The 23,916-nt window shown below is 39.5% G+C and overlaps 2 protein-coding genes across 3 annotated transcripts; one reads left to right on the top strand and one right to left on the bottom strand.

Moving 5' to 3' along the window:
* The first annotated feature begins 4,904 nt into the window (after positions 1-4,904).
* On the top strand, positions 4,905-23,222 carry LOC145496218 (techylectin-5B-like). 2 transcript variants are annotated; one of them, XM_081475896.1, is made up of 6 exons: positions 4,905-7,123; positions 7,511-7,660; positions 8,478-8,600; positions 20,914-21,053; positions 21,783-22,155; positions 22,806-23,222. In XM_081475896.1, the coding sequence occupies exons 1-6, from the start codon at positions 6,796-6,798 to the stop codon at positions 23,063-23,065; spliced, it is 1,374 nt and encodes a 457-aa protein (XP_081332022.1). In that variant the 5' UTR covers positions 4,905-6,795; the 3' UTR covers positions 23,066-23,222. The 2 variants fall into 2 exon arrangements, with proteins under 2 accessions (XP_081332022.1, XP_081332021.1); XM_081475895.1 differs by lacking the exons at positions 8,478-8,600; positions 20,914-21,053 and having other exon boundaries at positions 21,775-22,155.
* Positions 14,870-16,290, bottom strand: LOC145496234 (uncharacterized). Its single transcript, XM_081475920.1, has one exon. The coding sequence runs from the start codon at positions 15,904-15,906 to the stop codon at positions 15,118-15,120; it is 789 nt and encodes a 262-aa protein (XP_081332046.1). The 5' UTR covers positions 15,907-16,290; the 3' UTR covers positions 14,870-15,117.
* Positions 23,223-23,916: the final 694 nt, after the last annotated feature.

The following is a 23,916-nucleotide window of genomic DNA, read 5'->3' as shown; positions in this document are numbered from 1 at the left end:
GCGGGGCCTGGGAAGAGGGGGTGGGGATTTTTTAGGCCCGGTGCACTTTGGGAACGTTATGCATTGTGATTCTACAATCTTAGCTAATCTAGAAAGCCATCAACTGGGCAATATTAATTTTTTTCAACAATTTATTTCAAAACAATTTGCTGCAACATTTTCTTGCTTAGGAAACTTTTTTTTTTCCCGTTGCACCCAATAAGTGCTTCAATGTTTTTCAAATTACCACCTAGTGAACGATTTTAAGTCAAAACGTATCACAATAAACCTCTACCTATTAAGTAACAAACCTAAGTCTGGTTACGTGTCTCGTTACGAGTTAACAAATAGTTTCGCATTTTTTAACTTGCTAACGGCGGTATCACTGTTCCGTTCACCATACATAGCTAGATTAAGAACGTTTGTTAATGGGAAGAGGCAATCAATCCTCCGTAGGAAAAAAACGGTGGAGACTGGTACATTTACCTATAATTCTTAGCGTACGGACACCTTAACAACACTCATAAAAACGTGCAGAAAAGTTCTAAAACGTTCAAACCAAATATTGCAAAAACATGGCTCTCCTGGTACTCTGCTGGCCGTGTAATGTTCGCGTGGTATTGTGGTAAAATGCACAGCTGCTTCTTTTTTTCCTAGCTGCGTAGGATTTCCCAATGTGGATATTCATCAAACGTCTTCAATGTTCTCTTACAACTGAATGATGAAAAGTTGCTCAACGTTAACAGCAAAACCTCGGTGGGCTTTATAAGCTGCAGACTCTATAGAATGCTAACCACGAGGAAAGGAAGAAATATCTCATTGTTCTCGGCTGTGGGACAATGCTTACCAGTTCAACATATTCAAAATGGAAATGTTGATAGGTTTTTGGAAAATAGGAATAACTTGTGTTTTGTTTTAAATCTTTAAATTGGAGCTTTCGTTCATATTTTCTCCACATCAAATTACCGTTTTTATGTTGGCGTGTAGTCGAGGAGCCTGACAGGCACCCATGGCTTTATATTTTAAAGAATTAAAATATAAAGGCGTTACGACGAACTCCAACAGGAAGTGTCTTCTTAAAGACTTTATATAGGTGAAAAAACGCTTTACAGAATGGAAAAATATGTTACCTCATTGAAAATATTTTATCATGTGTTCGAATGCTTACTACCGTCATATTTATTTCTATTCTGTAAACGAAATTTTAAATTGAATTCTCTTCGGGAGCATAAAATCACCAATTTTCTTTTGCAGGGTGTTGAATATGATAGACAGTTGTCAAATGCCTCGATGACAAGGTATATTACAAACTGTTTCTAAATGTCCACACGTAAGCAGAAAGGAACTCGTGGTTTTATAAATGTTTGGAATTTGGAATTGCTAAAAGAAGCGTTAAGCTCCTTAACAACATTGTTAGTTAAATACCCAAAGGGATGTATTTCATATTTGCTGTCAGTCTGTTCCTTCCGCTTTGGTACTCATCGGACATCGCAAAAACGTCATTAAAATACAACAAGTCATTTCAACTTCAGCATCACAGCGTAAATATATCATAGTTCTAGTAGATGATGAAGATATAGTGTTTCATGAATTCACTTTAATGGAAAAAATATAGCGCAGAGATGCATTTTCTTCGTTCCACCCGATTGCATAAGGTTATATATATATTTATTTATTTACTTTTATACTTAAATCACCTGCTTCAAGTTAGCACACAGAGCTTTTAAACCGATATTGGAAAGTTTCGCTCTATAATTTTTGTCTTTTTATGCACCTTAACAATGGGGTTGGAACAGGAGGATCTTTTAAGGCCCGCACTAACGACAAACGCCTGTAATTTCAATATCGTTGAAGCAATAATATCTAAAATATTGAGTGTTTCTTAAAATTTTTCTTCGAACGATTTCGTGTGACATTTAATCGTTCGACAAACTCAATTTTTCCGAAGCACCGATATTTAGACCTGCATTTTTGAAAATATTTTATTATTATTATTATTATTTGAAAGAGTCATCAAGGAAAATCAAGGAAAATTTGCTCACTGCTTAAAAAATAAAACGGAGTGATTCGCTAACGACCGATTTTGTTCCGTTCCTCAAACGTTAGATTACATGATCTACTATGTGCGTGTAAAAATATTTTGTAAGTAGGAATTGACCAAATGCGTGTCGACGATATTTTAGAATGATCGTCGCTTAACGTTAATAAATTAAAGTCCTGTGGTTTCCATAAACTGCAAAGTGTTGAATTGCTCCTAAAGAAAGGACGTTAAAGTTTCTGTAGTCACAACTGCTGAACAATGGCTACCAGCTCAACATATTTAAATGGAAATGATATTTCATTTTTAAATAATACTATAAATTTGTATTTTATTAACGTTCAGTTCCCGATGTGCTATAAGAATAAATATCACCCCTTAAGGTCTATTTCATTTTTAATTGGAGCTTTCGTCCATATTTTCTCCATATCAAGTTTGCGTGTTTGCGTTGGCGTGTAGTCGAGGATCCTAATACGCACCCATGCACCAGACTAAATAATTGATTAACAAAAGGTAAGCACGCAAGTATCTCTGCATTTTGTTTTGCATATAACTTGCCGCTTTTAGACAGCGATATTATTCATTTCTGATGACCATGTAAGCCACGCGGGAGGACATCAAACTGTGAGGTTTGAATCTTTTATTTTAGTTGTAGTTCAAATAAGAAAAGTTCTGAAGCTCAGGATTTTAACTTAAGGGGGGTTAACATGAATTTAAGTGAAATTTTAGGAAGTTTAAAGAGGGTTAAAAGGGAAAAAAGTTTTGGAACACCACCAGGTTGGTGGACAACTGTTTGTTGTACGTCTGCCAATTTTTAACTTCTAATTCTAAATTTGAAACAACATTAAATCTTCAAAATTTCCTATTTCCATAAATTTTACTAATCCTTTGAGAAAAACTATTTATCCCCAAATATACCCAAAAATCACCAGAAAATTTACAAAACAGCCCAAAACGTAGATATGGGGATGAGCAGAGAGATTTTTGACTGCTTGAAACGTGAACGAGATATTTGCGTTAAAACCATAATACCCAGCCAAAATACCGTCTTCATGTTAACCCCCGCCTCAAATGGGTGATAATTTACCAGTTTCCCCAAGAACAAATAAAGCAAAGACCGAAAGGTAACAAGCCAAAGATATACGACGCAAAACAAAAGAGAAAAGGTGCAGCAACAGTAAAAACTGAACGTAAGGAGAGCGTTGACTTCCAAAGCAAATGTCGTCTGAAGGCGGAAAAAGTATAGAAGGAAAATTAAAATAAGCCAGCATTCAAAAGTTAAGAATTCGGCTTAACGTGAAAATTAAACAAGAACAATTCCTTACGACCACGTTATGTATTTCCACTTTTGTTTGCCATTCCTCCTGTTTTTTTTTTTTGTTTTTTTTCAACATTACATGCAAAAAGCCCGAGAACCTCAAAGTGCACCGAGTGAAGTTTTGAGCGTATTAATGTATTGTTGTTTGCTTATCAAACTTGTTCGGACGAAATTTGCTACAATCGAGCCGACCTAGGTGCGTACGTCATCCCATTTAAGTCACGCGTTGGACTGAAAGGATGCTGAGTATAACATTATAACCTGGACATCGGACAAAAGATGTTTAATACGGATTCCGCTCAAATTTCGAGCAATAAGTGCGAAAATTATTTACTAAAAATCTAGTCACAGCACGGTAGCTTTTTGAATACTATATTTGAAACAATTCACTTTAATTCATTTCTCTAGGTAACCCCGCGATTAAATCCCAAAGCATTCTCGAGAAAGCTAATGTCAAACGTCGTTGCTCGAATGTTCTGCGGAAATCACCTTAATTATTAAATGCTTACTAGCATTTCTTTTCGCATCCAGCTTAGTCAGTTACAAAAGAAAAATCCTGACATTTGAGTTTCTTTTGGCCCAAAAGTGGGAAATAGAAAGCTGAACATTGAGATATAATAATCACGGCACAGGACAAAAGTTTCACTAAACGAAGCAGTAAATGCTTGTTAACATTTTAGATATCAAAACCATTCTGTTAACAAAAGAAAGTCACAATTGTCTTATGGCTGCTTTCGTTCTGATCCATATAGCTAAACCACGCGCGTATGCTCAAAAACTCTCATATTTACCCCTCTCCTCACCCTGCCTTAGATTAATGTGTCTCTAGGTTGGTGCTCGCGTTCCCTATCAATATATATATATATATGTTCAATATTAAAGACCTGTCTGAAACCTAAAATTGGTTTGCTTCCATCAATTAATGGAACTATGAAAATTTCAACCTCGCTGTGTCACGCCCCCTGACTGACAGGTAACTGAGAAATGCTTATAAAAGCAAACCACAAAATTGAGCTAAAAACGTTGTTGTCTTATGGTTGCTTTCGCTCCGATCCATATAGCTAAACCACGTGCGCATGCTTAAAAACTCTACAAGTGAAGTGAATTTCTTCTCATATTTACCCCTCACCTCACCCTGCCTTAGATTAATGGGTCTCTACGTTGGTACTCGCGTTCCCTATCAAAAAATATACATATATGTTCAATATTAAAGACCTGTCTGAAACCTAAAATTGGTTTGCTTCCATCAATTAATGGAACTATGAAAATTTCAACCTCGCTGTGTCACGCCCCTTGATTGACAGGTAACTGAGAAATGCTTGTAAAAGCAAACCACAAAATTGAGCTAAAAACATCGTGGGCTAAAAAACACGAAATCATCAGTCTCTTAACATTTACTTATGTACAGACGTCAACCGCAGGTGATGTATACGTGCGGAGCATTTAGACTTGATAAATGCCATAATCGTGGCTACCGGTGTTAACGCTACTACTCATAGAAACTTTGATCTTCATCATAACAATTTAATGTGGAGATTTGTAGCGAAACAGTCAATCAGTATTCTTTTATATTCGATTCCATTTTTTCCGCTTTGCACATAGAAGATAGTTCTAAAAATACTGGAAATAACGCGTTTATCTCATCTTCAGCATAAGCGCATACACTAGGGGTAATGGCAATTCTACTCTATTTTGCTCTTAAAGGAGGTCACTCCAAGAAACGTATATTTTTTGTCAACGCTTATAAAAACCTTGCACAAAGTTTAGCCACTCACCGAAGTTTCGGCCCCTAAAGTGCAGGTTTTCCTTATGAAACTCGTCTCCAAAGAAGTCCAAAATTCAAACATCGCTGCCGCCATTTGGAACAGTACACAGCAGTCAGGCCGCGTTTTCGTGACGTCATTCCGTCCGAGAGATTTTGTCTGTTGCATAATCAGCTTATGTAATTCTATTCATTCTGTCACCTTTCAGGTATAGTCGTAATGCAGAGTGTTTGACAATTAGTCTGCATTGTCCCGCAAACCCAAATATATGTAGAGACGCTTCTTGAACTTTCTAAGATTTACATAACTATAAAAACTTGTGAGTTTAGTTCGACATCCATTCATTATTAGTGTGTGTGTTCAAGGTATAAAACTTTTGCCAACCGGAGTAGTTAACATTGTCCAAATGGCTTCCGACAAGCCTTTCGACTACCAGATTCAGATTCAGATTTTTATTGTTTTGCACTATTTACAAAAATTATAACTAACAGTATTTACAGTAATTACATCAATTAAAAAGAGAAAAGAAATATAACAGTAAATAGCCAAAATGAAATGTGCTCACTGACCAAAGTAGCATAGGCTTTTATGTTGGTCACTAGTCAACACGTACAAACAATTGACACGACATATCAATTATATTAATATCAAAAAAAAAATACAAAAGGAAAAAATATATATATGAACAATAAACGCGTAAAAGGATGGCAGAAAGTAGATAAGCTTTATGCAGAATGGCTGCTCTTGAGCCAAACTTGCTCCAAACTCCGAAATGCTAGCTTTGAAGATAGTGAAGTGGATAATCGCTTGGAAAAAAATAGATTTTGCTGACCTTGTGAAGGATGCCAAGTCAGTTGCAGGTTTTTCTCCTTCCCGCCAATTTCGAGTCGGACGGAATGACATCACATAAACACAACCTAGCTGCCAAGACAGTTTCAAAATGGCGGCCTCCGAAGTCGCTTCTTTCGAGACGAGTTCGTCAGGATAGCGGGTACTTCAGAGGCTGAAACTTCGGTGAGTGGAAAAACGGAATGTTCACTTGCTATAGGCGAAGAAGGAAAAATAAAGCTTTTTGGAGTGACCTCGTTTAACTTGTAAAATTGTATTCTCACTTCTGGAATTGAAAAGAAGACAAAAGAAGAAGAGGAACAAGTTTCCTATGCCTTATTCAAGAGAATTCAATAACTTATTTTGTTTTGCTTTTCATTTTACTGAGCATGGGAGAACATGTTTCTTTGCAGACCTCAATCTCTGAAGATACAGCTATTTCTACAAACAGATTTCCACAGCCACCTGTTATGTTGAAGACGTTCATAAGCGTGATAGATGGGTTTGATTTTGTACGAGAACAACTATAACAAAAATTTATATCAGCGCCTATCACACGAAGGCCAGAGACCTCCCTGTAGTTATCATTCTAATTCGACGATTTGTACGACAAAACGTGCAAGGATTGCATTTTGAAGTATATTTACTGATTTTGGTCAAAAAAATCGGCGTATAGAGCGATATGTCTTCCAAATGTTTGCAAAATGGTACTAGTAGGTCTACCTGTTACTAACCGTCCAGCCCAGCTAGTTTGAAGTCGTATTGTTTTTGATATTCTCATACATTTATTAATTTTATTTTTTAAACCATTATCTACAGGATTACGGTGTACTTCTTGAAGTTAGCAGAGTCAGAGCTAGAAAAAAAAAATGATATATTTGCAGTGCATTATCGTCATAGCTGTGTTTCTGCTGTGTCAGCAATCGTTCGTTGAAGCAGCTGTTGAGGAATGTAGCGGTGAAGCTGAATATTCCATCTCAGGAATGATGCTACGGCGACATATCTTCAAGAAGATCACGGGAGCACCACTCGGTAATGTGTGCCTGCGGGAATGTTATCGCGACGTTAGATGCCAAAGTTTTAATTACGGCATTTCCAAGGAAACGTGTGAATTGAGCAACCGCACCAAGGAAGCCAGGCCTGAAGACTTTGTTCCCAACCCTGACAGATATTACTTCAAACGAGACAAGGATAGAGGTAATTTAATGCGAGCGAATCATTAACCTCATCAATCACCGTCATTTACCTATCACACTATTGCTTAGCTATGGGCTAATATTGCTAATCCACTTCGGACTACAAGTGTAACTGCAATGACGTTAGGAAATTGTCCAAACAAATGGCGCTTATAAACATTGCACTGCATCTGGGACTGTCGGCTTATGCTTGTGGCTACTACCCTACCGAAAGCCAGCTTTCATTTCAAGAAGCCAATCTGAATTTTCACACTAAATTGTAATGAGTTTGATCCCTTATCTGACAGTTGTTTGCTTGTTTTGTCTTTTTTCGTTTTTTTCGCTTTTACCTACTGAAGCAGCCTAAGAATAATTTCGTGCTGACATTGCTATTTTTACCCCTCCCTAGTCCGTCTCGGTACTATTCCTGAAATGCCTGCAGAATCTTGCCAAGAAATCAAGGCGAGTGAAGGAGAATACGCTGTTGACGGCAAGTACTGGCTGCATTTCCTCAAGATTGGGAAGATTGTACTTGCTCATTGTGACATGAAAACTGGAGGTAAGTAATACTACTAAAAATGATAATGCATAATTGATTCGATTTGCTTGTGGCCAATCTGTTTCAGTTCAATCGATTGAGCTTACGAAATGGCAGAGACCTAACCTAGTTCTCCTAAGCCTAAGTATAATTGTGCGATTATATTACATTACATATCTTTTGGTTTGAAACGGTTCTTTAAATGCTTCTATCTTTTATTCAGTGTGCAAGGCCTGGCAAGGCAAGATATACGAATACAAATAGAAAATAAATAAACAAAATAAAATGAAATTTGTGAGTTGCAGTGTTAGCGGGTAGTTACAATACACTTCTATCGTCGTTGTTACCAAACATTTTTCAGATATCGACGAATGTAGTGCTTCCGTCCAAGTTTGTGATGTTAATGCCAACTGTCAGAATACTCGTGGATCATATCTTTGCTCTTGTAAAGCTGGATACAGTGGAGATGGAAAAAAATGCACAGGTAGGTTCTGCATAAACTAAATAAGTTACGCTATAAACTAAATGGAACGAGCTAACAAATGATATTAGAACTAAAGTAGGCACTAATGAAGTGAACAACAAAATTCGATCGCTTAAGTTTGACTAATGTCGGAATTTATTGTGATTTCATTCTTTAGATTTTTTTAGTATAATTGTGCGATTATATTCCATTACATATCTTTTGGTTTCAAACGGTTCCTTAAATAATTTTATCTTTTATTCAGTGTTCAAGGCCTGGCAATTAAACCGCAAAATAAAATGAAGTTTGTGAGTTGCAGTGTTAGCAGGTAGTTACGATACACTTTTATCGTGGTTGTTACTAAAAATTTTTCAGATATCGACGAATGTAAAGCTTCCGTCCGAGTTTGTGATGTCAATGCCATTTGTCAGAATACTCTTGGATCTCATGTTTGTTCCTGTAAAGCTGGATTCACCGGAGATGGTAAAACTTGCACAGGTGAAGATATGTTGAATGTTTTAGGAGAGAGAGTATATGTATTCCACAGGAAAAGGGACAGAAAGTATAGGTACATACATATTATCTTTTTCTCAGCTCGCGAGCGGGCGCAATTCAACAATTCCTGCAATGTAATTGGTTCCTGGAGAGGGCGGAATTTTTTCATTCGAACCGCAGCGGGCGGAATCCGTCGAGTTAATCTATTTTCGTGAACGAATTAGCGGTAATCGTCAATCTTTCGCCCTTTTTACACTTCCATAGACGATTAATCAACGCAAGTTTACCTCTATTTACCTTTAAATGGCAAGGAAAGTAACTGTAAGTAAATTCAATTGAGTTTTTTGAAGTTGTGAGACTTTGTTTGGCTGTTTGTCGCTCGGCGCTGTAATGGTGCGTAATCCTGTGTGTCTCTCTCTGCACAGTTTTAAGTAAAATATGAGTCAATTTAAGTCCAGTTTACCTCTCTGATCGTTGCTGTATTTGAGAGAATTTCTGTGGAATATACTTAACGAATTTCCTCGCTATCTGCTACTCAATTTACGGTAGAAAAGTCTGATTTCGAGTGATTCGCAACGACTGATCATGACAGAATTTGTTTTAGTAGTACAACCGGAAAAACACTTTTGGAGAACTTTTAAAAATATTCAACTGGATGTTAGACTCTGGACAGACATAGACATAGACATAGACTGTTGCTGGGAATTTTTATCAATCTCATTAGTTATGAGTCTCGGTCAGATAAAAGTGGTGTGTTATAAAATAAAGATGATGAATATTCTGTCTTGATTAATAGACCCTTTTCATAAATGGCTGCCAATTACTAACTCCTTTGTATGCAATTATACTAGCCTCACTAAACTCGTTCGAGAGTAAAAATTTATTTGAATTGTTAACTCAAAAGCGGCGCAATAAACCACGCGAGATGTTGGGAGAACACGAAAAAAAACTTGTAAATCACGAGCCGTTACTAAAGGCAAGTGATTTGCAAGCTTTTCGAGTGCTCTCCCAATATCCCAAGTGGTTTATTGCACCGGTAAACCCATAGAAAGAGTGGTCTGTCGCTTTTATGAAATAACTATAGAAAACGGCTGTCAATGAGAGGAAAATTTATTGCATTTTCGAGATCAAACTGTTTATCCTCATCAAATTCATGAGATGACGCGACAAACTAATCACAGCGACTGAAAGAATGAAAGCACAGACTCGGCGCCGGACACGAAATCCGCAGAGCAAAGCGACGAAAACATTTCACGCTAAGAAAGTTTTAAGAAAGGAAAAGAAAAGGTTATCGATGAAAGGCAAAAAGTGTATTTATTAACTCAAAAGTATTCTGATGGGGAAATGTAGCCCAGGATTCGTAGGTGGAATCGGTCATCACGAAAGTAGAAGGCTGTACGAAAAGTGTGCAAGCAGCCCAAAGTTTTTGTGCTTGGCGAAGCGATTCAACGCAGTGTTAAACGATAACTTCCAAAGTTTTGCGAATGAAATAAAGGTTAGTTACAGAAACGCTGCTTCCGAAATTTATTCAGAATTTATTTACTTATGCTGAAGGCTTTGAAGTCCGTGTTTCTCTGTATTTTGTTTAATTAAGACTGTTGCTTGAAAGCTAATTATGGAAACCAAATTCATTTATCGTGCCATGCATTCATGAATTGAGTTTAAACTCAAAATGTCTGATAGAAAATAAAATCTTTTCCCTGCTTTCTTGACAACCCAAATTGATCAGTCAAGCCCTGCTGACTTCGTGCTCCACAGACCGTGGAAAGCACCGAAAATAGGGTTTGAAACTTCCTTAATTTTAAATATAATCTCAAGCGTAACTGGAGTCGGCGTAAAATTTTTGTCGTAGAAAAAAAAAGATAAAGCTTTATATGACGACCGACTTCTGGTCCTTTTTTTTCCTACAAATTTCCATTTATATCTTGAATGAAAAGATATTCGCTATATCTCAGCCAGTGAAAAGCAAAACTGTTTATTACATTTGTTATCGCTAGAGTTACGAGTAGAGCTGCTATAGATCGAGAACCGTGGTTTACCGGTACAATAGAACATAGATTTAGCAACTGTGTTGACCAATCAGAGCGTGCGTCGGTAGTATCTCAGTTATTTTATAATCTAATATAATTCACATTATAACATAGCGCGCGCGCTAGACCGATCTAATTCCTATTGAGCCATCATGAACAAAATCTCCATGTCCGCACGGCCGTACGTATATAAGATGACGTGTGTAATGATCAGCGGTATTTCGTATTAGTACAGAGTACAGTCATGCGCACTGTACCGGGACTCGGTAGCCATGTTGGAACAAAAACTTGGATGTTGTTACTGGAGCTGTGTTTATCCGAATCCATCGTGCTCTTAGAACAAGATTATTACAGACGTGTGCAGTTTCGATTTAGCTGAAAAATTTCCGTCGAGGTTAGAGCAAGTTCCTTTTGTTTAAGAGCAGATTCCTGTTAATACCGCGCATGAGATGACATTCGCGAAATTTCGGATTCTTCATATTTTGCCCAAATAACCTCTATAGTAAGTTGTTTTCGAAAATACCATTCAAAGGTCCTGAAGCGTGTTAGTTTTTTCGAAATCGAGGAAAGTCCGAAATCGCCATTTTAGCTGCCTGCCGCTGCCGAACATGGCCGAAAATTGTGCACTTTCTTTTCGCTCGTACAGATCAAAGCGATGATATCTATCAATATACTTTGGATAGCTCATAGTGCATGTCTTGCTGTTTCTAAAGCAATAATTTGATTAGCAAAAGCTCCAAGTGTTTTAATATTTTAGGCCAATACAAGTACCTTCATCGAAGCTCGTGAGCGAAAGGGCTAATTTTAGCTAATTTCAATACCCTCAAAAGCCCACTGGTACATTGAATTTGAAGTCGAAACTAAAATTTTCTGAAAGCCCATACTCCATATTATGTTGTGTGAAAGTCTCTTCCGCGGCCGGAAAAAAATACCCTGTCGAGAGCAACAATTAAACGTGTGGTACATTTTGAGAAATTCATCATTCGTAAAACCAACATGGAACTTGGAAAGCTACCTTCATCAAGAATAAAAATAAGCGAATGGAAGCTGTTGTAAGATAGCTTTAGATAAGGCTCAAATACTCAACGCAACGTTAAACACTGTCAACACAATGTCCGACATAAGCCAACTTACATGTTCGCGAGATGTGGGGCGGCCCACGAAAACGTAAGGGACTCCACAGCGGGGTACCCACAAGTTAATGTTACAACATCTCCCCTCTAACAGGATTCAATGAGTCTCTGGGGCTTTTTAACTTGTCGCCCGGATCTGGTTGTAATAGGTGATCGTTCTGCATTTCTTGGTCCTTCTGCTGATTCCACTGGTTCTGGTGCTGAGTCCTTTATAGAAGGTGATGATGGACATATTGGAGAGTCAGCACACAGGGGACTTGAAGGAGGATCATGCAGCCGTGGTCTCATTGGATGATCATTTGGGACTGAGATTATCTGCCTTCGATTTCTTCTATAGACACACCCTCGTTCATCCTGTACTAGGTATGATCGTGGCAACACTTCTGCTTCACGCCATTCTCTATCTCTATTTGGCCGAATTCGCACCTTGTCCCCAGCTTCAAGTGGAGGCAGATCTCTACTCTATTTGTCGAAATTCTTCTTAGAGACAAATTGACGTAGCCGCAGCGGTTTCACTACTCTATCAGGATCCACTGCCTGCGGTAATAAGAGACGTCGATGGGTTGGTATCATTGTGCGTGTGCGCCGACTCATCAGCAGCTGTGCAGGTGACACGCCGATATCTTCAAATTGGGTGTTGCGGTACTTCAACAGCCCTTCAAAAGGGTCTTTTTGGTCAGCTGCAGCCTTCTTCAAAATGCGCTTTGCTGTCTGCACTGCTCTCTCTGCTGCACCATTTGATTGGGGGTACTCTGGAGAGCTGGTTGTGTGGCAAAAACCCCAATCTTCAGCAAATTGCTTGAACTCATGAGTGCTGTCGAATAGATTCCTGGTATTGCTGTATTGGGAACCATTATCACTCACAACCTTATCCGGGACTCCAAACCGTGCAAATATTTTCTTCAGGTTGTTAATGACACAGGTGGCAGTTTTCTGACGCAGTAATTCAATTTCAAAGTATTTTGAATAGAAGTCAGTGACCAACAAGTATGTTTGGCCTCCATATTCAAACAAGTCAGTCCCGACTACCTGCCAAGGTAATCCAGGGATGTCATGTGGATGCAATGACTCTCTTTGTTGTCGGTTGCGGAAGGCATTACAAATTGAACAGGAGCTGACTTTGTCTTTGATCTGGGCTGTCATTGAGGGCCAGAAGACGTAATCTCTGGCAAAGCTAAGGCTCTTACTTTCTCCCATATGAGCTCCATGGATTTCATCCAGCACCTCAGCCCTCAGTGGTCTTGGGACGACTATTCGGTCTGATTTAAACAGCAATCCATCCTCCACACTCAGCTCTTCCTTAAAACTCCAGTACTCTCTAGCAAGCTCATCAACCTGTTCTTTCTCAGACGGCCACCCTTTCAAGACATACTCCATCACTACTCTCGAGGTTTCGTCAATGCTGGAGGTCTCCTTAAATCTCTTCAGTGTGCTGCTTTCAAATCCGAGCTCCTCAATAAGATTGATTCCAATTACATCTTCTGGTTCACTGACTGGCTCCGTATCACTGAGAGGTGCTCTGCTAAGACAGTCTGAGATGACTTGCTGTTTTTTCAGGGACATATCGCACATCAAGATCATACTTGGTAAGTTTCAATAGCATCCTTTGTAGCCTGGGGGGAGCATCATTCAGAGACTTGCGGAAGATAGACTCTAAGGGTTTGCGATCTGTCTCTACAATTACTCTGCGCCCATATACATAGGTGTGAAATTTCTGTGCGCCCCAGACGATTGCAAGCAGCTCTCTCTCGATGTTTGCATACCTTTTCTCATATTTAGTTAGTGTTTTGGATCCGAATGCAACCTGCTTGCCGTCCTGTAGGATCATTGCACCAAGGCCTTTACTACTTGCATCTACACTTAGCACGGTTTCCTTGCTGTTGTCAAAATAAGCTAGTGCAGGTGCACTCGTGATGACTGATTTCAGATTGTCGAAGGCCTCTTGTTGTGGCTTTTCCCAAACAAATGCTGCATCTTTTTGGGTAAGTTGCGATATGGGTTCTTGTATGTCAGCCTTGTGCTTGATGAATTTGTCCAGGTAATTCACAGTTCCTAGTATGCGAAGTACACCTTCTTTGTCTTCTGGGGGTGGCATCTCATTAATGGCTCTGATCTTCTCCGGATCTGGTTTCAAACCTTCAGATGAGAACAGGTGTCCAACATAACTTACTTCTGGTACTCTAAGCTTCACCTTTTTAGGGTTGAACTTCAATCCTACCTCCCTGCTCTTGTCAAGTACTCTTCTCAATTTGTCATCAACTTCAAGCTGATCTTTACCATGTATCAGGAAATCATCCACTATGATTTCAACAGGAACCCCTTCAAACAGTCTGTCCATCTCCCTTTGGTAGATTTCAGGGGCTGGTGAGATACCAAAAGGGAGTCTTGTAAATCGGTATCGCCCCCACGGTGCGTTAAAAGTCAAGAGCTTGGAACTCTCCTCATCTACGGGGAGTTGCCAGTATCCACTGCATGCATCAAGTGATGTGAAACTCTTTGCACCTGAAAGTCGGTTTCCAACTTCTTCTACGGTAACCATTGGATAATGGGATCTTTTCAGGGCCTTGTTAAGATCTCTTGGGTCAATACAAATTCTGACATCATCCTTTGACAGTGGAGTGTCCTTTCTTTTATCCTTCACCTTTCTTTTGTCAATAACTAGCATTGATGAGACCCACGACGTAGGCCCATCCTCTTTCACGATAATACCATCTTTTTCCATCTCTTTGAGTTTCTCTCGTGCTGGCTCCAGCATAGCAACTGGAATTTTCCTGGGAGGGTGAACAACTGGGGGTACTGAAGCATCAACTTCCAGATGTACTTTGTTTGGAAGTGTCCCGGGTTTGTCACTGAAACAATCTGGGTACTCCCCCAATATTGGGTCCTTCTGGAAGATGGTCTGGTCTCCACGTGCTCTTGGCGTATCCGGCACGGCTGGATTAGGTACTGGTGTATCTATCAGTTGGAGATTCATAAACTGAAGGACTTCTAAATCCAAGCAGGCATCACATCCCAATAAGGGCGTAAAGTTCTCGTCAACAACAAGGTACAACAGGTTCATTTGACGATTCTTGTATTGAGTTTGAAGGCGCACACAGCCTCTTGGATGAATGGGCTTAGTTGCAAGCCAGCCTTTCAAGGGTTGCTGAATCTTTTGGAGAGGTTTTCTGGAGATTTTCTTATACAGATGAAAGGGTATGACGGTAGCCTCTGCACCTGTGTCTGCTTTTACTTCAACATTCTGCCCTTCAATCTTAAGAGTGATAAGGCTCTTTGTTGATTTCCTGGAATCGGACACACTGTCCAGTTCAATAGATCCAAAATAGGTATGTACCTCCTTATTCATATTCTGAGTGTCTAGGTCTGTTGCACTAAATCAACTTTCGAACCTTCTTTTAAATTCCCTGGGCACTCTTGGGCAAAATGACTTTCTTTCTTACACTTTAAGCACTGTTTTCCAAATGCGGGACAATGAGATGGTCGAGTAAATGAGTGCTTGTAACCACAAAACTTACAAGAACGAGCAGCTGTCTTGTTAGCTTCTTTTGACTTTCTAACAGGCTGAATTCCTAATGAATGCTCAGTTCCAGCACTCGCTTGAATGTTAAACTTGAATTTTTGTAATTCTGAGGCTTCAAAGGTACGACAATAATCATGAGCCTTCTGTAGGGTTAGATCAGGTTTCTTTAGCAGTTCCCCTCTCAGCTCATCAGATAATACACCTCCCACAATTCGATCTCTTATTAGCGAATCTCGCAGTTCGCCGAATTCACATGTTAGCGACAACCGTTTCAGTTCGCTGGCAAAGTTATCGATTCGCTCTCCCTCTTTCTGGTTACGCTTATTAAACACTAACCTCTCATAAATGACATTCCTTGCTCCCTCAAAGAGTGCCTTAAATTTGCTGCAAACATCCGCATAACATTCTTTGCCTTCTCCAGCATTGTAAACAAAATGACTATATTCTTCAATCGCTTCGGGTCCAGCACAGTGAAGTAACATGTTTACCTTCAATTTGTCAGGTTTGTCATCTTTGCTTTTCGCCACAAGATAAATTTCAAACTGCATTAAAAACTTTCTCCAGTTGTCCGCTGCGTTTGCATCGAGCACCAAAGGACCTGGAGTTCTCGTATCTCGCTCAGTCATCGCGGTTTGTAACTCAGCCAAGCCCTGATAAACTCCTTGCAATCTCTAAAAGGTTTTCCCTTCTGACACCATGTTGTAAGATAGCTTTAGATAAGGCTCAAATACTCAACGCAACGTTAAACACTGTCAACACAATCTCCGACAGAAGCCAACTCACATGTTCGCGAGATGTGGGGCGGCCCACGAAAACGTAAGGGACTCCACAGAGGGGTACCCACAAGTTAATATTACAACAGAACCCTTTTTCGTCAATAAAGATGCTTGAAATCTGTTTGTTTTTCCTTTTAGATTGACCACATGATTAACTTTGGCAAAAATTTGCAGTTAAATGAAAAGAGACACTGCTTTCGGTACATTGTAATGTTATGCAAATTTATTTCGATCACCGGCACGTGCATATCGCCCGAAACTGATTTAAATTCCGCCTATTGTATGTTTCTTTTGGAAGGTTACAGCTGTAGCACACATCATTCGTTCAATATCGGCGGTTTTATGTGGAAGACCCACGGCCGAAAAAAAAAAAAAAAATTGAAACGTGAAACTTGAGTAATCAATCAATCGATTACAGTTGCATCCATGATGTTTGGCGTAAATATTCGAGCACAATCATTTCATGTAAACATACACACTCTACTTTAAAAATAACCGTCTCCTCGCAGCATTTCTTGAAATCCTGGTCTTAGACCAGGTAATGATAACAAAGCGCGAACAGTTGGTGAAAGCTCATGATCAACTGTCGCAGAGTTGTAGCATAAATATTACGGCAAGATAATTCGACCTCCAGTTTTAATCCGACCATTGTATTTCTTACCCGTGTGCTTGCAATTCTAATGGGTACAATTGCTCCTGTTTTATACCACCAGATTTATAGATGAATAGTTCATTTCCTATCACCTTATATGGCACATACCTCTGAATAAAACACATACCGTGACATCATTTTGCTTTGAATGTTCCAACAGTCGTCCGCCACTTGAAAAACGTATAAAGCAGCAAGACAGAAAACCACAAATGTTTCTTCGCCAATCGCACTACGCTTTCCAGATTTCTTCCTTATAAAGTTTCCAGACTTCGCTCCCTTTGAACATTTCACGATTTCGCCTTTCTGTTAGCCAGTCCGAATAACTGTCATGGTGTTAGTTGAGTAAGTACTTGACTTTTGTTTGGTGGTCCCAGTTCAGACAAATCGGCAAATGTGGATTGCGTGACAAACACGTGACAAACGGCCACTTGCGGAGTGAGCGAAGACGGCGGCGAGTGAATCCAAACTGTTTGCTCGTGCAAGTAAGGTAGTTCGCATTGTCAGCCTAACTAAACATTTTTGGACGAAACTGGAAGATGTAGCGGGGAAGGGGTTGCTGTTTGATTCTGCAAAAGGACAGAACTCGACGAATCACAGAGCTGCGGGTCCTGCTATCACGGCATGTCTACGTAGATTAATGGAAAGTATTACCGCGTTCACAAAAGTTGTACAACACACCTTTCTTCTTTACCTTTAAAATACATGTTTGTCGTTTGTGCTTTTTGAATAGAAATGCACCGTTGATAGTGCTGGGATACAAAAAGAACAAAAGAAGCCTAGAGGGTATCGGATTTTAGTTACGCGGTGTGCGTTTACATACATATTCACCCCTGTTGCTTTCTACTAAACTATATAAACTATAATATGGGGGCTTTCCATTCGACCATAAATTCTGAAATTTTCGAAACAGGCATGAATGGTACGGATATTTCCTGGGAAAGGTTCCAGAAAATCGGGAAATTTTTGGTCGAATAGAAAGCGCTCATATATATACCTCCTTAGCCGGGAATTCGGTAGCAGAAAAATCGGACAGTCAGAAGAGCTAAAATTTTCCTTTTTTTACCTTGAGAATTTCCGATTATGGATAAAGCAAACTTCTACATCCATAAGTAGGCGGTATAATTATTGTAGCCTCATTTTGCACATTTTAGAGGCAAAAGTAAGAGCGAATGTATGGACTGTCCACCGGGACAAAAAATGTGTCTGTTGTAGAGAGGAGTCCGCTGTGGAGAGGTGACCGTTAGTGGAGGTTCGACTGTATAGTCTATATAGTTTTTGAAAAGTCCCAGTCATGTTCCCGATGCATTTCTGTACCAAAGGCACAAACAATATACCTGTGTTTTAAAGTTGAATAGGAAGGGCGTGGTTTTTTGTTAACAGTAATAAAGTCGAAACTTCCTTCAACGGTCACGTTTGGAACAGAGGAAAGTGGCGGTATCAGTAGGGGTGAAGTACGACACCGATATTTTCTTGGGATTTAAGATTTTTATCTCAAAAAAAAAAAAAATGCTCAGTGTAACATGTAAATACGTAACACAATCAAAATATATCAATAAGACAGAAACTAAACAGAAAGAGAGACCAACGACGCGCGGTATAGATGAAGTTTCGTGACCATGTCCAATAAAAAATGGGGTTTTGTAGACAGGGTTCGTCAGTTGTTGATTGTCTGGCCGTTTCGGAGAAGTTATTTTGGCAGTTGGGACGTGTTTTAGTGGCTGTTGCCGTTGCGTAGAGGTAACCATTCTAGAGAGGTTAAAATAAGAGTGACCGTCCGCCAGTACGAAAAAAGTGGCCGTTGCAGAGAGGTGGCCATTTCTGTAGAGGTAGCTGATAGTGGAGCTTCGAATGTAGTTTCCATATTTTCACGCAGACGTAGAGAGAAAACACCCTGCCTACACGCGAGCAAGGAACACTTTTGATTCCCTGTCCACGCCCCCGGCGAGGCGGGCAGACTCCCATATAAAAATGACGGGGGTGCTTTTCCTGCCTTTTAGGGGTTGAAAATGAAGTTTAAGTAGCCTTTAGGGTGTTGAGCCTCAAAAGGTCCACAGCGGGAGCTTTTGGGATGCCTTTTAGGGTACTGATCCGAAAAGAAATATGACAGGAGATAATGTTTCATGTAAGAATTGGTATCTCCTAGGAGAGAAAAAATTTCAAGCCACGCCCACAAAACAGGAACAAGCGTTCTTTTCAAAATTTCCACGAGCACCCTCGTCCTTTTTATTTGGGTGTCCCCCTCCCCTCGGGGTCTACGTCGCCATCTTCACTCACTTTGCAAAACGTCATATGTTCACGATTGTCACGCAATCCACATTTGCGACTGCGACCACCAAACAAAGTCAAGTACTCAACTAACCCCATGACAGTTATTCGGACTGGCCAACAGAACGGCCGGCGAAGTCTTGGAACTTTACAAGAGAGCGAAGTCTGGAAACTTTGCAAGAGACAAATATCTGGACAGCGTAGTGCGATTGCTTTATAGCTGAGCCCCATACTCATATAGGAAAGAAAAAGAAACCCAGGAGTTGATTTTCTCATGGTTATCATGGCTAGCGGTATTGCTCGTGGGCGCGTACGCACGACGGCGACGACGGCGACGACGGCGACGGAGTTGCCCAACATGGCGGCCATACTCCAAATAATAGGTTGACAGACATGCAGCCTTGGTTTACCGTGTACTTCCTTGATATTGGACATCCGTGTTATGATCAATTGCCACCTGTCAAAACAAGGTATCCGCTGACTAGTATCACGTGACCATATCGCGGGCTCAAGTTTACAGCTCCTCGACTTCACGTGCTTTTTAAGTTAACCACTGACCAAGTGCTGGTTATCGATTGGATCGCGGGCTCGTATTAGGTTAACTTGTTAGAAACACGGCAGGATTCCTCGGAAGCCGGTTAACGCTAACTCAGGATTAAAAGTTAACCAAATTATAACTTTTTCTTCTATACAAATGTTTTTTGCTGTTTTGTTTTGTGTATAGGGTGATTATTCAAACTAAAAACAGAAGGCCAAACAATATACAGAAAACCTCACCGCAAAGTTACAAAACTCAAACCAAATTCTACTTTTTTCTGGGTTAGCTTAATCGGGCTTTGAACAACCCGGCCCAGAAGCCACACTCTTAGGCTGGCCTAATTCTGTATATTACGTTTTGCAAGTGGCGGACGACTGTTGGAACATTCGAAGCAAAATGATGTCACAGTATAAGTTTATTCAGAGGTATGTGCCATATTAGGTGATAGGAAACGAACTATTCATCTATAAATCTGGTGGTAAAAAACAGGAGCAATTGTACCCATTTAGAATTGCAAGCACACGGGTAAGAAATACAACGGTCGGATTAAAACTGGAGGTAGGTAATACTAATAAAAATGAAAATGCAGAATTGATTTGTTTCGCTTGTGGCCAATCTGTTTCAGTTCAATCGATTGAGCTTACGAAATGGCAGAGACCTAACCTAGTTCTCCTAAGCCTAAGTATAATTGTGCGATTATATTACATTACATATCTTTTGGTTCCAAAGGGTTCCTTAAATGCTTCTATCTTTTATTCAGTGTGCAAGGCCTGGTAAGGCAAGATATACGAATACAAATAGAAAATAATTAAACAGATAAAATGGCATTTGTGAGTTGCAGTGTTAGCAGGTAGTTACGATACACTTTTATCGTCGTCGTTACTAAACATTTTTCAGATATCGACGAATGTAGTGCTTCCGTCCAAGTTTGTGATGTTAATGCCAACTGTCAGAATACTCGTGGATCATATCTTTGCTCATGTAAAGCTGGATACAGTGGAGATGGAAAAAAATGCACAGGTAGGTTCTGCATAAACTAAATAAGCTACGCTATAAGCTAAATGGAACGAGCTAACAAATGATATTAGAGCTAAAGTAGGCACTAATGAAGTGAACAACAAAATTCGATCGCTTAAGTTTGACTAATGTCGGAATTTAGTGTGATTTCATTCTTTAGATTTTTTTAGTATAATTGTGCGATTAAATTCCATTACATATCTTTTGGTTTCAAACGGTTCCTTAAATAATTCTATCTTTTATTCAGTGTGCATGGCCTTGCAAGGCAAGATATACGAATACAAATAGTAAATAATTAAACAAAATAAAATGAAATTTGTGAGTTGCAGTGTTAGCAGGTAGTTACGATACACTTTTGTCGTCGTTGTTACTACAAATTTTTCAGATATCGACGAATGTGAAGCTTCCGTCCGAGTTTGTAATGTTAATGCCATTTGTCAGAATACTCTTGGATCTCATGTTTGTTCCTGTAAAGCTGGATTTAGCGGAGATGGTAAAACTTGCACAGGTGAGGATATGCTGAATGTTTTAAGAGAGTGAGTATATGTATTTCAAAGGACAGGGAATAGAGAGTATATGTACATACGTATATTCGTATATACGTATATACGCATATTCTCTGGACGGATCTAAGCCAACCCTAGCTGCAACGACAACGTCGATTAAACAAAGGAGCGATTGTAATAAGCAGCACATTAGTCTTGCGCTTGCTCTTTCCATCTTGGTTCATTTTGTCGCCGTTGTCACGAAACAACAACTTCAAATTTATTCATTTACTAAATTGAATTTAACGAAACATTAAAATATTCAACTGGATGTTAGATTCTGGAGAGACATAGACAGACATACATTTTTGCTGGGAATTTTTATTAATCCCAGTAGGTGTTTCGGTCAGATAAAAGGCAGGGAGGGTGTTTCTAAAATAAAGATAATGCATATTTTGATTTGATTAATAGACCCTTTTCATAAATGGCTGCCAATTAATATATCTTTTGGTATGCATTTAAATTCGTTTGGGAGTAAAAATTCTTTTGAATTATCAACTTAAGAACGAGGTCAGTCAGGCTTATGTTAATAAGCTAATGTGCTAACATAATTCACAATACAATTACTTATATGTAATTCACAACTGACAGCCATTTAAGAAGAGGGTTAATGTGTTGTCTCAAATTGATTTTGATGTCACCGAATTAAACCACTTGCATCCTTGTAATCAGGGTTTGTGTTACGATCTTTTGTTATACAGCTGGAAAGGACTGTGCTGAGCTTTACAAATCTGGAAAACGAAACAGCGGTGTGTATACATTCAACCCTGATAGATTAGGTGCCTTTGATGTATTCTGTGATCAAACAGCAGCCGGGGGAGGGTGGACAGTGTTCCAGAAAAGAATGAACGGCTCGGTTGACTTCTACCGCGTCTGGGCTGACTATAAACGAGGATTTGGTAATTTGAATGGCGAGTTTTGGCTCGGACTTGATAAGATACACCGCCTGAGCAGCAGTGGAAAATATAAGCTCCGTGTTGACCTGGAAGACTTTGTAGGAAACACCGCCTACGCCGAGTACGGTTTGTTTGCAGTTGGGAGCGAGGGGACTAAGTACCAGCTGAGCGTGGGAAATTACTCAGGTTAGTTTCATTTCTACGCTCTAGTATCCCTAGTATCACGTCAATTTAACACAAACACTTGGATGCTAGGAACGTTCATTCAATTCAATCTACGTTTTTTACTCTCTGCGTTACTTCGCTCAGGGACAACTAGGGATTCGCTGACTTATCATAATGGTTATCCATTTACAACAAAAGACCAAGACAACGACAGTCGCTCTCACAGTAACTGCGCTGTACAGTATAAAGGAGCCTATATCTTCATTACTAAGAAAACAAAATACCACTTCAAATGATTAATCCATTATAAGGTACCATTGCCTGCTTCCCAATTTTCCAGTAGACTTGAACAAAAGGTGATTGGCATTTAGTTTTAAAGTGCAATTCGTGTGATTTGGGAGAGAAGTAATCTATCGGACCGATATATAACAAGTTGGAAAGAAACCTTTCTTCGGCAGGTTCTTAAGCTAAGAAACGCGCAAATAAACAAATAAATAAATAAGAATAGATCGCCGCGTTGCTGATTGGGTGAACGATATTACTGTCACTAGTTAAATTTCATTGTTTGCGTTTCCGATTGGCTAAATTTTGACTACAATTTTTGAGTGACTCAGTCTGAGTAACTTTGAAATAAGCTACGTTTTATTTAGTCTCTGCTTTATTTCGATTAGGAACCGCTGGAGATTCGCTGGCTTATCATAACGGTTATCCATTTACAACAAAAGACCAAGACAACGACAGTTCTGGTGGTAACTGTGCTGTGTCTTATAAAGGAGCCTGGTGGTATAAGGGCTGCTACGAGAGCAACCTGAATGGTATCTATCATCACGGACAATACACGGGCACTGACGGTGTTACTTGGTACTACTGGAAAACAAATTATCTTTCAGCTAAAAGAGCTGAAATGAAGATCCGACCGGTGAATTATTAGACATCTACGCTTCTTTACTATTGACGACAAAATAACAACAATGCAGAAGAGAACTTACGAACAACGGATATCGTGGTTTTATATTAATTATGCTTTGCTTTGAAGACCTAAACAATTTTACTGTATTGAGTGATTTACAAGTGGTAGTCGACAGTAATTGCTTTGCTTTCGTAGTTTTACAAATACATGTAACAGAAAGTAAACGTGTTGTAGCCAGTAAGAGTAAAGATGCTTTTAAGAACAAGCAGGCTTGGCTTACTTGGGTTTCCCCGGTCTTAATACAATTGATTACATGTTTATCTCGACCTCTGATTGGGTAATGTTGCCATTTATTATTGCTGTAATTCTTCTCTTGCCTAAAGAGGTTCGCATTCATCGAGAGTAACAAAATGGCCTTGATACTACGCGCGCTCTGAGTGATATCGACAGTCGCTGAAAGCAGCCTGGCCGAGTAGTCAGCGCGTCGGACTCGTAATCCAGCGGTCTCGGGTTCGAGTTCAGCACTGACCACTAACTGGACTTGTTACACAGCAGACACGAGTTGAAATCCTCCGCCACGCTCATAAACAGCCAACTGGTTTTCCTCCGGCCACTTGGGATTCTTAACAATGTCATGTTCAATTTGAATTATTTTCTTCGGTTGTTTGCTCGGCCCCACTAGCCTTTGTGCTATAAACACTGCCCAGGGTAAATTAAGGCTATTTGTTATTATTATTATTATTATTATTATTATTATTATTATTATTATTATTGTTATTGTCATTTTTTTTTGGCGCTTATCCAACTGTACTGTGCAGTATAAAGGAGTCTTGTGGTACAGGAACTGTTACCCCAGCAACCTGAATAGCATC

The sequence above is a fragment of the Orbicella franksi genome, chromosome 8 (assembly GCF_964199315.1).
Source record: "Orbicella franksi chromosome 8, jaOrbFran1.1, whole genome shotgun sequence".
Classification (NCBI taxonomy): Eukaryota; Metazoa; Cnidaria; class Anthozoa; order Scleractinia; family Merulinidae; genus Orbicella; species Orbicella franksi.
Note: the sequence above shows the minus strand (reverse complement) of the source record. Positions and strands in the feature narration are given on the sequence as shown.